This window comes from Battus philenor, unplaced genomic scaffold (genome assembly GCF_028537555.1).
Source record: "Battus philenor isolate CCGP_79_NKW_IND1 unplaced genomic scaffold, ilBatPhil1.0.hap1 SCAF_11, whole genome shotgun sequence".
NCBI lineage: Eukaryota > Metazoa > Arthropoda > Insecta > Lepidoptera > Papilionidae > Battus > Battus philenor.
In genome coordinates, this window is record NW_027181673.1 from 15,445,227 (window position 1) to 15,457,963 (window position 12,737).

Sequence of the window (12,737 nt, forward strand, 5' to 3'; positions counted from 1 at the left end):
ACTGTACTTAAAAGTTTGTTTACACCGTAATAAAATTTGTTTAAAACTTTTTGTGCAATAGCTGTTTAAATGTTTATCTGATATGTGAGGCACGCCAGAGCGTATTGTCAGACTACGCAGTTACCCGCGGTGGAGTAATTATATTTATTTCTAATTTCATATAACTAATATTTAACCAATCAAAATCCGTAGCTACTTATATAAATAAATAAATGCGTACACAACAATATAAAGGAATTATTTTTATGTAAAAAACTTAAAAATAATTCAGCTTTATGGTGCGTTAAGATAGAACGTGGATAATTTCTTTCAAAGCTGCACAGCGACAGGACCGGCGCGGCGCGTAGTGACCACCAGCACTGCCCCACAAACTGTTGCGGTGCGGGGGAGTCTTACTGTTCAGAGAAAATATTGTAAGACAAGTAAAACCTTTGAACAGATTTGTCGCGAGCACCGAATTATAAGCTTAGAACTTAAGGCCTCTAGGCGCCGCAGCTAACGCATGTCGCGCGGGCCGGTCGCGGTGGCACCGGCGGTGAGTTCTGAATTAAAGTGATGACACATTCGCATAATTGTTTCCCGAATCCGCGGCGAGCGCGAGAATACGCGCGTTCAAGGTCGGTGCAAAAGTTAGGCGCAGCGAGGACGCGTGGCGCAATGTGGAGCAGCCGCGCGTATATATGGCGCGCGCGCACCGGCACGCGCACACTGCCCGCGCATCCCTCCGAGCAGCAACATGAACTCCTTCGTGAGTACCACTCCGCATAACAACTCCTCTTTACATTTGAAATTGAAGACGATAACTTTACCACAAAACATTACGACCCATCAAAATCTGCACAACCTAGACCGTCTTTCATTAGAGTGCCTTCATCTTCTCGAAGAATACGTGAAAATTCTTCGTCATACATTTTAATATTCCTAGTTCTTCTATCGACAGGGTCGAGCGCCTATTTTTCCCGAATACATACCAATTCCCGTTACGCCATCAGAAAATAAATTCTAATTTCAATTGATGTCCGCAGCTCGTAGCCCTGTGTTTGGTGGCCTGCGCTGCAGGTGGAGCCGTGCGCGAAAAACGTGGCTACCTGGGCGGCTTGGGCGGCTTGGGCGGCGGTTTGGGCATCGGCGGTGGGCTAGTGGGCGACTACGGCAGCTACTCGGCGCCTGCAGCTCAGGTGGTCAGCGTTAACAAAGTGGTCCACGTGCCCAAGGTGGTGAGCGTACCGAAAGTGGTGACAGTCAACAAGGTGGTGTCCGTGCCGCAAGTGGTCTCCGTCAACAAGGTGGTGGCCGCGCCCAGCTACGTCTCCGGCTACAGTGGTGGGTACATCGGAGGATACAACGGTGGATACAGCAGCGGATACGGCAGCGGATACGGAAGCGGCCATGGCAGCGGGTACGATAGCGGATACGGCAGCGGCTGGTGGTGATCGAGTCTAGTCGTCAGAAAAATTATTATTTAATCATTTTGTTGTGATATGTAATAAATTTATTTTCATTTATTCTTGCGTATTTATCAGCCCCGCTTCCTTTACACAATTTTAACCTTACCACGCAAACATAAGCTAGAAATAATTATTAGTTTCAAGGAGCTTTATAGCTCATCAGCGGCTGAGTTGTACCGAGCAGCAGCGCTGTGCAGGCGCTGCGTCGACGTCTGGAGGAAGTTTCAACAATAATTGTTTTTAATCACCTCTAAACAAACTGATGTGCGGCGAGGTGACGCGACGAGCAGCCGCACGAGGTGCTGCGTCGAACCCGTTATGCAATCGGCTCGAGGTAGCCAAGGACAGCGCCGGCGCGGTGCCCGCGTGTGCTGTGCATGCTAACGGCGAATGGATCACCGTGCAACAACCCTGGCGCTGCCACAGTCCGCGACGGCCGCGCGAGCGCCGCGTCGCCGCATCCTGCGCCGATGCAGCGACCGTGATCGCTCTGCTGACGCGTCTGCGGGCGCGGCGCAGTTTCATTATTTTGCTTCACAGAGGTAGCCACAGGACTTGAAACAATACTTCGTCCTTATTGTCCTTTGACTTACGTATAGTGTTAGCAACTTACTGGATGTGAACAACAAAAATGCAATTTTATAATTCTCTAACAACAAAAATTACAAACATACATGTATGTATGAAGATAGTGGTCATGAATTAATGATACGACGAGTGGATGACTCGGCGGGGACGCCCCGGTCTAGACGGGTGCGGAAAATCTTGACCAATAAGAAACCGTCACTAACACCATTTCAAATGTGAAATACCATGTTGAAATTAAAACTACATTTCTTATTATAATTTTTGTGAACAAATTAACGTACGGAATATGAAACCACGAACATCAGCTCTAAAGAAAAACCAAACTAATTATGACTGCATTGAAAACCGACTGGGTTTTCAATGCAGTCATATGAAAGGCACCGGCGGCGCGCCACCGAACGTCCTCTGTGAGCTACGCGACGCGCGCACAGTTTATATGTTCCCGCAGGACTGAAAACACTATCGGCTTTAACAGGCCAGGCCAAGTTTTAAGCACATAGCCATCGTGCAGACAGACGGCGGTGGTTACGAACACTCGAGCACGCTGCGAACTTTATATTTCAACAATAAAGTACACACGCTAGAGTCTGAGTATCCGTGTCGGATGGATAACAAAGTCAGAAATTTGTGAGGTCGTGTTCATTGTGCAGGCGACGCGCTCGTGGAGACTGAGCCTTGTATCGACTGTTATACTTGAGTCGCGCCGGCGGGAGACTGCGCAGAATTAAATATTATTTGTGATTTATGACCTGCAACATCTTTATAAATCGTACCAGTTAATCTTTTTTTTGATAGTTGAATATGGGGAAACACTTGGCAAAATCCAAGAATATGTTGTATATAAGGCACCATTCATGAATCATGTTAATTTTTTTAATTAAGATTGCCCTTAACAAGGTTTAATACTCGTAACTGAGTACTATCTGCAAATAAGTTAAATTCCGAAGTAGTATATATGCAGTGGTGTAACTTCTCAACACTTAAGCCTGCAGCTCGTTGGCCGTGGGAGGTGACTTCTGCGTGGCGACACTGTGCGCACGGAAGAGATCCGGCAAGCGCGCGCCGGGCCCCGCGCGCCCTCTCGCGTTCTCGCGTCGAAGCACCGCGCGCAGACGACCGCAGAAACATCGACCGTCATCTTCCGTAACGCACAGGCTGCGCGACCGGGGGACAGGGGCTCATCAGCACGGCAAACGATTGTTTTACTTCAGTTCTAAAAAACATTCTTCTGCGTTTTTTGTCATTATTTCAGTTAGAGATATACGAAAACACAATACTTCACGTTCTGTGGGTGATCTTGATTTTAACAATTTATTTGATAAAAATGTTTAAAAAGAGATTCTGCAATAATCTAAAAGTCAATTTGTTTAAAAAATGCAAACATTTTTGTTTTGTGTATAATATTTATTTTTATTCATTTCTTGCTTTGATAGCAAAAGCTGTTTCTATTTCTTGCCAGTCTATATCTCTTGCTGTGACTCTCCGCACTGCTATAAATGCCAATCACGCGCGTACGTTTGAAATCATAGTGTGTTACAACAACACTGTCATAAGAAGTAAAAAAGGTATCCTGTTAAATTAATATATCGACAATAACAAACTGTGGACGTTTCTTCACATATGAGCAAATGAAAATTGCAGTTGCATTGATGCGGCAGCGGCGCTGCAGGCGGCGCGGGGCGGCGCGCGAGGCTGCGAGGTGCAGGCGCCGGCGCGCGTTGCCCAATGCCACCGGCGCGTATATATGGCGCGCGCGCAGCCCGCTACACACACTTCCCGCGCACTCGAGCAACTCGCAGCATCATGAAGTCCCTCGTGAGTACCGAGACCGATCCTCCGACTTGGCAACGCAATGTTTTTAATTGCAGCTGAGGAGACCATGGCAAAGTTTCACTTTTTAATTTGCTCTCTCCCCCAGAGTTTCAGCTATCTGAAAAAAAAACATTTCCCGTTCTTAATGTTGAAAATTGTATTTGCAGCTGGTAACTCTGTGCGTGGTGGCCTGCGCGGCAGGCGGTGCCGTGCGCGAGAAGCGCGGCTACCTGGGCGGCCTGGGCGGCGGTTACTCCAGCGGTTACTTGGGCGGGCACTTGGGCGGCTACTCTAGCGGTTACGTGGGCGGCCACTCGGGCGGCTACTCCAGCGGCTACCTGAGCGGACTCTCCGGCGGCTATTCTGGCGGATATTCGAGCGGCGGCTACTCCGCGCCTGCAGCTCAAGTAGTAAGCGTCAACAAAGTGGTCAATGTGCCCAAGGTGGTGAGCGTACCGCAGGTGGTGACCGTCAACAAGGTGGTGTCCGTGCCGCAAGTGGTGTCCGTCAACAAGGTGGTGGCCGCGCCCAGCTACGTCTCCGGCTACAGCGGAGGATACGGAGGCGGGTACAGCGGCGGGTACGGCGGCGGGTACAGCGGCGGATATAGCGCGAAGGGAGGTTACGGCGGCGGGTACTCCAGTGGCTGGTGGTGATCGATGCATTGCTGCACGTTCACTCCAGTGCTCGAAAACATCTGTAAAGTTTTAGTATTTAATAACAATATTAATTAATAAAAACCTATTTTGTCACAACCTTGTGAATTCACTTAGCTCCCTTACTTTGTAAAATTAGTTCAGTCACATACATCTACATAGATTTACACAAAACAGCCCGACAAGTAACGCGATTCGGTTTTGGAAGGCGCCGCTCGACGACCGACCGAGTCGACTGCACACGCGCTCGAGGCCTGGGAGCAGCCGCCGTGCGCACTCGGCCTCATTTATAATTTGTCCAGCACGGCATGTTACTCAGATAATTACACTAACACGGGATCAAAAACAGAGTTTCTGGTTTAAATAGTTGGTGAGGAAATATTCTCCCGCCACGTGGGTGCCCTCCGGCTCAATGTTGGGTTACCTTTTATTCCTCGCTTACATTAATTACTTGCCTTGCCTCGTAAGGGACAATCTTGGGACGACGTTGCTTGTAGATGAGCTTTCATCTCTGAACGTCGTCTTTCAGTAATAATGAGCGATGTGCGCGGCGCTCTCTGGCACTGCGCACGCGCGCAAAGGCTACGCATTAGGTAAATACTAAATAGTTCGTTAACTAAAAGACTGAATGCGCAAAGATTACTTTGTCTGCTATTAAAGGTGCCAAAATTGGTGTACAGTTCAACAACGAGGTAAAAATGACAAATAAAAGGTTTGAAGGCATTGGAAGTTGCCTAAAATGTAAGATGATATGAACAAATAAATAGCTCTAACTTACAACGGGTTCAAGAAGAACAGATCTTTTTTTTAATCTGAGCAAAATGAAAAAATAAAAACTGAAGTGGACGTCAGGTTTCGATTTCGATTGGTAGATTTTTTTTTAATCTAGCAGCAGAGACGACACCGGGCGACGCGTGCAAAACTATAACATTGCTCTGAGAGATGCGATGCATTTCCTATCATACATTATTTACAAAAATAAACAAGTCAGTTGGTAGCCGCCTGGTTGTTCATCACGGCCGCGGTCATGCGGCAAAGCTGGTAGACCAGAACTTCGTGTGCTGCAAAACAGATACTCGACCTCATAGTTTACCTTCTTGCAAAAATGATAATTGCCGTTCCCAAGCCAATGCTAGTACTGTACCAAAAGAAAAATATATTTAAAATTAAAGGGTAGTGAAAGGATACAGCTAACTCGGCAAAACAAGAAAAATATATTACCATATACCGGGCAGTGGGGCGAAGGCCTGGCCTGATTCTACTTCGCACATCGGTACTCCATTGACGGCGGTGGTAAGCTGACGATCTCTTAAGACTGGTCAGGCGGCAGCAGGTCGAACGCTGAACGAGGAGCGCCGGTAGTAGACAGGATGTGTTCGTGCCGGGGCGAGGTACGAATTGATTCAACCTCAATGACCGAACGTAATTTTAATTACAAACCTCGCATCTGTGAATAGATGTCTCAAACAGTAAACCCCGAGATGGCTCGCGACGAAGGAAGGGAAGAAATCGAAAGCAGTTGATGTGATCGTTTACTGTCAGAATAAAATTTAAAGCATCGTAAAATAAAAAGAGAATGGATAAACAAATAAACAAATTGAAAAATAATAAGGAATACATAATGATGGAACTATGAACACAGACAAAATGTTGAGCTCTGTCTTATAGCTAGCACTACTTAATATTGATGTTCTTATAATATTTGTTCAATACTCACCTCCTTGGGGTATGCGGCGATATAAAGATTGTGGTGTGAATTTAAAGATGCTCTGGGAATGAAGTTGAAGAATCGAGTCGAAGATTTATAAGGTAAATTCTAATTAGCCCTGGCGCGTGTGACGTCCCCTAGCTAGTGAACGCGACCGAGGCCAGGGTCCTCCTCCCGGGCAGTGGATGTAAGCTGCTGTGGCCGGCGCGCGGGCTCATTGGAATGTTTGTTATAAAATCAAAGGTCGGCTGAGCCGATAGCACGCTTCCACGATCCCACGCTACTTGAGATTTAGCGTGTCCCGCCAAGTGTTCAACAATTTTTTACTATCGTGCAATTTATGTGTCATTTCTGAGGTTTTTTTTTTTTTTTTTGGTTAAAATTTTAATTAAGCATATAACATGCAACGTTACAGTATAACACCCGTCGCCGGGCCCAGCCGCGGGCGCGCTGACACGGAGCCGGACAGCTGCCGCGAGCCAGGCGACGGAACACCACCGGCGCGTGGCGCAGTTGCTGATGTATGTAAATATTATAAAAATAAGTCAGTTTTTGCGATTTAAGAAATTTCGTTGGTGCGTTTTTTGAAAACCAAAATGAAGACATTATTTATTTTTATTCATTGGCCTCGCACAAATTAGCGTCTTTTCAAATTGAACTTTAATTACCCGCTCGCAATACTCGAAGACTTGCGGTGAGAACTGTAACGAGGTCACGCTTCACGACAAAGAGATCGTCGAGAACGGATAAAAATATAAAAAAAAAATTACGTAAATTTCGTTTAAATCTAATATTTATGTTAATGCAGTTGTCGTGCGTCACCTGTGCGCTGCGGACGAGTTGTCTATGATTGAACTGCCTTTCGGTGACAAACAACTTTTGTTTAATAAGCGTCTACACGCGGAAGTGTATCCGTTGACAAAGATTGATTATCGTTATCAATTTTTTGTAAAAGAACGTTGAAGGACGTTGAAGGACAACAGCGGGCAGAGGGGCGCCTGCCACCCGGCTCGCTGCCGCCCGGCTCGCTGCCGCCCGGCTCGCTGCCGCCCGGCTCGCTGCCGCCCGGCTCGCTGCCGCCCGGCTCGCTGCCGCCCGGCTCGCTGCCGCCCGGCTGCTGCGGGCGGCAGAGCGGCGCTGGCGGCGCGCGTTTTGCTTCTCTTTGGCCGATGAGATTTGTTCTTACCGAGTGGCGGAGTGGGATGCCCGCATCGAAGCAAGTGCTGCACCGACACGCTTATTTTTTTAACTTTCTACCTAAAAAAATTGTTGTTTTGAAGTCTTGTGTTTTATAAAATAAATAGTGAACACACAGTTTTGCTTATAACCTCAGAACAATCATTGTTGCGCTCAAACTCTGATTACGGTTTTCTACAATTTTTATAATTTTCAGATGTGTCCATGATATCAATGGCATTTGACTTTATTCCAGTGTCGTGTTTCAGAAACCATAACGAGCGTTCCTTATTAAAAAAATTGTCCCCGGTTGTCACTTGCTTGAGATGTAAAAAGCAGATGTTACGTAACACTAATTTGATTTTCCGTGATTAGGTCCAGCCGTGACGAGGTATCTAAAGTTAAGACCCCCGAGAAATTTCGATGAATATTATAATTTCACGAAGTTTATTTAGTAAAATACATGACAGCATTAACATTGGTCGCGGCCGCGGGGCGCCTGCTCTATCTCTGCAAACATTCTGCGCTCAGGCGACGCGGCCCGCGCTGCCGCCGCTTTATATCTAAATATAAAGTTATAACAAGAAATATTGTAGAATCGACTGTAAACATATGCACTGCTTTCAATACTTTCAACACCTGGCGTTCTTTACGCCCGCAGGATTTTACGTAACGAACGTGAATGGCAGAATTTAATCCGGCTATCGGCTTCCGGGAGCACTGACTGCATCGGCCGTTCTTCTCAATATTAACGATGCATCGTCTGCTATCGATTCTATCGATTGTCCCTTACGAGGCAAGGCAAGTAATTAATGTAAGCGAGGAATAAAAGGTAACCCAACATTGAGCCGGAGGGCACCCACGTGGCGGGAGAATATTTCCTCACCAACTATTTAAACCAGAAACTCTGTTTTTGATCCCGTGTTAGTGTAATTATCTGAGTAACATGCCGTGCTGGACAAATTATAAATGAGGCCGAGTGCGCACGGCGGCTGCTCCCAGGCCTCGAGCGCGTGTGCAGTCGACTCGGTCGGTCGTCGAGCGGCGCCTTCCAAAACCGAATCGCGTTACTTGTCGGGCTGTTTTGTGTAAATCTATGTAGGTGTATGTGACTGAACTAATTTTACAAAGTAAGGGAGCTAAGTGAATTCACAAGGTTGTGACAAAATAGGTTTTTATTAATTAATATTGTTATTAAATACTAAAACTTTACAGATGTTTTCGAGCACTGGAGTGAACGTGCAGCAATGCATCGATCACCACCAGCCACTGGAGTACCCGCCGCCGTAACCTCCCTTCGCGCTATATCCGCCGCTGTACCCGCCGCCGTACCCGCCGCTGTACCCGCCTCCGTATCCTCCGCTGTAGCCGGAGACGTAGCTGGGCGCGGCCACCACCTTGTTGACGGACACCACTTGCGGCACGGACACCACCTTGTTGACGGTCACCACCTGCGGTACGCTCACCACCTTGGGCACATTGACCACTTTGTTGACGCTTACTACTTGAGCTGCAGGCGCGGAGTAGCCGCCGCTCGAATATCCGCCAGAATAGCCGCCGGAGAGTCCGCCCAGGTAGCCGCTGGAGTAGCCGCCCGAGTGGCCGCCCACGTAACCGCTAGAGTAGCCGCCCGAGTGCCCGCCCAAGTAACCGCTGGAGTAACCGCCGCCCAGGCCGCCCAGGTAGCCGCGCTTCTCGCGCACGGCACCGCCTGCCGCGCAGGCCACCACGCACAGAGTTACCAGCTGCAAATACAATTTTCAACATTAAGAACGGGAAATGTTTTTTTTTCAGATTGCTGAAACTCTGGGGGAGAGAGCAAATTAAAAAGTGAAACTTTGCCATGGTCTCCTCAGCTGCAATTAAAAACATTGCGTTGCCAAGTCGGAGGATCGGTCTCGGTACTCACGAGGGACTTCATGATGCTGCGAGTTGCTCGAGTGCGCGGGAAGTGTGTGTAGCGGGCTGCGCGCGCGCCATATATACGCGCCGGTGGCATTGGGCAACGCGCGCCGGCGCCTGCACCTCGCAGCCTCGCGCGCCGCCCCGCGCCGCCTGCAGCGCCGCTGCCGCATCAATGCAACTGCAATTTTGCACTACTAAAGTAAACCGAAATCGAGGCACAGTTCTAGCTGATAGAGTTGAACAGTACATAATACAGTTGAACGATTATAATGATACAACTGAACATAATTTTTGGTAAAAATTTGCTTTGTGTGTTTTCAGTTTATAGAAATTGCTATATGATATTTTTCGGAGGAAGTTTTTATACAAATTAATGAAAATGTAGTTTTTGGCAATCTGCTAGCTTTTGTCGGCGACTGCGTTACCGGTTTTCTGTTTGCGAGCCTCTAAGCTGATCACATCATAGATGTCGCGGACGCGCGGCGCCGGAGCGCAGAGGTAGCGCTGCCAGCTGCAACAGGAGCAGTCAGCGCGCGCTCCTCTAAGCTGCACTTCATGACATCAGCTAATGAAAAAAATGGAGGTGGCATTCGCCAAACGTTCTTGTCGGCCGCTGCTGCGTATGGAAGGCATCTTTTTACAACTTTATCATAAGCTTATATCATAGCAATATATTTGATTCTTGTCAGGTTGCTTTATGGGTCCGCGAGCTGTGACAAAAATAATCGGCTCATTATTCCCGAATAAGTATCTATACGCAGATTCGCCAAGACAACGCCGCTATACCGATAGTGCCGTAGAGGCCGCGAGTGAGACGGGACGGATATCGTCGAACCTCGGAGCCAGCGCCCGGCGCGGCTGCGTTTTTCATCCGATATACTCACAGCCCTACGCGGTATAAAACGTCACTCTTCATCATTTTCAATACATTATTTTTTTCGTGCACTCGAGTTTTTGAAGATCGACGTGATTCACGTAAGGACCAGTAAATGTTGAACCCTGAGATTTTAGGTCGGACAAGCTTCCATTGCTGCTTCATTGAATTGTATCCAAGTGGCTTCAATGATACTTGCTCAATAGTTTTGCCAGGCTAATTACACTACTACCACTTCGGAAAGCGTTTGCGCTGAAAGAAAAAGTGACTTCTATCTAGTGTAACCGGGAGCTTGCGTCCCCTGTGACGTACGATCCGGACTCGCTCGCGCCGAGACCGGTTCATTAGCGAATAGTGACGATGAAAGTGCGCGTCTTGTCGATGCGCTGCGCTGCTCGAACATTAAACGAACATTAACTACTAGGTGATGGTTACCAATCCCCGCCCGACATGCATGTCTTCCTTACGAACATACCACGCGCCCGTGACCTTACACACCAACCTGTTCTGCGAGACCTGTGGATTTTTACTTTTGTGCGGTCGCCGTTGTAGCTCGTTTTATCAGTAATGGTTGCGTTAGCAAAAAGAGTACAACCGGAGCACTGCCCTGCCCTGCCACTGCCTAATGTTACAGCGAACACAAATACTTTTACCGAGTGCGCCTGCACCTGGCTGTAGTCGCCCCTTGCTGCAGACCTAAAAGTTCGGGCGCGATGCCGCGCAGACAAACTTTGCATTGGTTCCATAGTTGGGAACTTCAGGAAAACAGTGAAGTTGTAACAGGCGACGTTTAAGAGAGATAGTCGATGCAACGTTGAAGCACACGCGCACTCCGCCACGCGTCGGTGGCGGACGCGTTGCCCAACGCCGCTCTCGTTACTATCTCCTTGTCTCATCGAGTGCCGCGCGACGGGTTTATTTGCGAACAACAATTTTGTAACGCGGGAGGCGCTGCGGGCGCGGGCTCGCGGCTTGCGAAACATAATTATTGAGTAACTGACCCTAGGGAGTAAAAAGTGGCGCACATTCACCGGGGTGCTCTCTTCCGCGTTCGACTGCAGGACCGGTGCAGCGGGGCGGGCGTCACCGAGCTGCCGGCAAATTAGACAAATAAACTTTCCCCTGGTGCGCGAGAAGTACCAGAGGATTTTATTCACAAACTTTCTGTCATTTATCAGGTGAAAAAGATAATCGACAAATGTTTTTCTTGGTCCCTCCAGGTGCCCGGCCTCACTGTCTACCTCGCGTGACTCCTGCTATTTTATCCTGTGACAGGTTAGAGTCAAGCGCAACGCGCACTGTTGACGATTAGCATGAAATGAAAAAATATACATTTTACTGCTTAGCCAGGGACTGTCACCAGCTCGTCCGCACGTCGAAGAACTCGCGGAGCCACGTCCGTGTTCTGGTGTTGGTTTCTATCAGCTGGTCGCGTGCTAGAAGCAAACAGCAGCGGCGCGGTGTCACGTTCGCTTTGTGCTTTGACCCGCCAAGTGCAGCGACAAAATCTGACTTGTGCAAGAAGTTTCAAGTTTACAAAGAAAGTGATCCACCTTGGGAGTTCTCGAGGCGAAATCGACGCACCGACGTTTCCACAGCGGGGACTGCGCCGGAAATAATTAAATATTTCGGCACGCCGGCTGTTCCGGCCTCCGTGTTGCAAGCGCAATAAATCCTAAATCAAATGGTCGACCGGACGACACCCGCGGCACTCGGCGGCGCGTCCAACGCAACCTTAAAAATGTAAAAGCTTTAAAAGGGTGAATAAATATATATAACATATATAAATATTTGTCAGCAAAAAGCTTTAAATATTACAACCTAAAAAATTACACACCTATTTCCGAACACCCTCTCTACAAGCTGACCACTCTGAAAAATATTACAATCATTCATATTTTCAATTCGAATGCGAAAGAACAATAACTACTGACAGTACAAAGTCTGCAGGGCCAGATACTACAAAATCATTTAACTTAAGATTTTTTAAATAATTTAATAATCGAATTTTTAATACGCTTTGTCTTATTATGCTATCGTTACGTTATTTTTAATTTCTAAAACCATCGGCATTTAGATCGGGTGTGCCGAACATTATTTGACAGCAAAGGGGCAGAGGTAGCCGTGTGGGAGTAGATAAGGACTATATATATTTAGTCTTACACATAATTCACAGGCCTAAACTTTGCAGTGAGCGTGTATGGACTCGATCGTCGATTTTAGCATCATTCTGTTCGTGACACCGACCGCACGCTGGTTATCGCCAGCGGGGACCACTTCGAGAAGGCCCAGGAGTTCGCCGAACTTGGAACTGAACTCGTCGTCGCCAAAATTCAAGAGCTTGAATTGGAATAAGCGTCAACAAGACCGAGGTGCTGTGGTCCATCGCTGGCCACCTGACTCGCGCTTTCACACTGGCGGGCACGATGTTGCACGAACTACTTCGGCGTCGCTCAACAGTCAATGGGACTACGAAGAGCACTTCGACCGCTTCGTCCCCCGGATTGAGATGATAGTGGATGCTATACACCAACTGCTGCAGAATCTAAAAGGACCCGGAGAGGTAGCTT

At 47.8% G+C, this 12,737-nt stretch overlaps 3 protein-coding genes across 3 annotated transcripts; 2 read left to right on the forward strand and 1 right to left on the reverse strand.

The window, feature by feature from the left end:
- The first annotated feature begins 724 nt into the window (after positions 1-724).
- On the forward strand, positions 725-1,433 carry LOC137931246 (uncharacterized). Its single transcript, XM_068774677.1, has 2 exons — positions 725-748; positions 1,026-1,433. Exons 1-2 carry the CDS (start codon positions 737-739, stop codon positions 1,431-1,433), a joined length of 420 nt encoding a protein of 139 aa, XP_068630778.1. The 5' UTR covers positions 725-736.
- Positions 1,434-3,825: 2,392 nt separating this feature from the next.
- LOC137931237 (keratin-associated protein 6-2-like) lies at positions 3,826-4,505 on the forward strand. Its single transcript, XM_068774664.1, has 2 exons — positions 3,826-3,851; positions 4,016-4,505. Exons 1-2 carry the CDS (start codon positions 3,840-3,842, stop codon positions 4,502-4,504), a joined length of 501 nt encoding a protein of 166 aa, XP_068630765.1. The 5' UTR covers positions 3,826-3,839; the 3' UTR covers position 4,505.
- Positions 4,506-8,643: 4,138 nt separating this feature from the next.
- Positions 8,644-9,323, reverse strand: LOC137931602 (keratin-associated protein 6-2-like). Its single transcript, XM_068775053.1, has 2 exons — positions 9,298-9,323; positions 8,644-9,133 (listed from the first exon to the last, which is right to left on the reverse strand). The coding sequence occupies exons 1-2, from the start codon at positions 9,307-9,309 to the stop codon at positions 8,645-8,647; spliced, it is 501 nt and encodes a 166-aa protein (XP_068631154.1). The 5' UTR covers positions 9,310-9,323; the 3' UTR covers position 8,644.
- Positions 9,324-12,737: the final 3,414 nt, after the last annotated feature.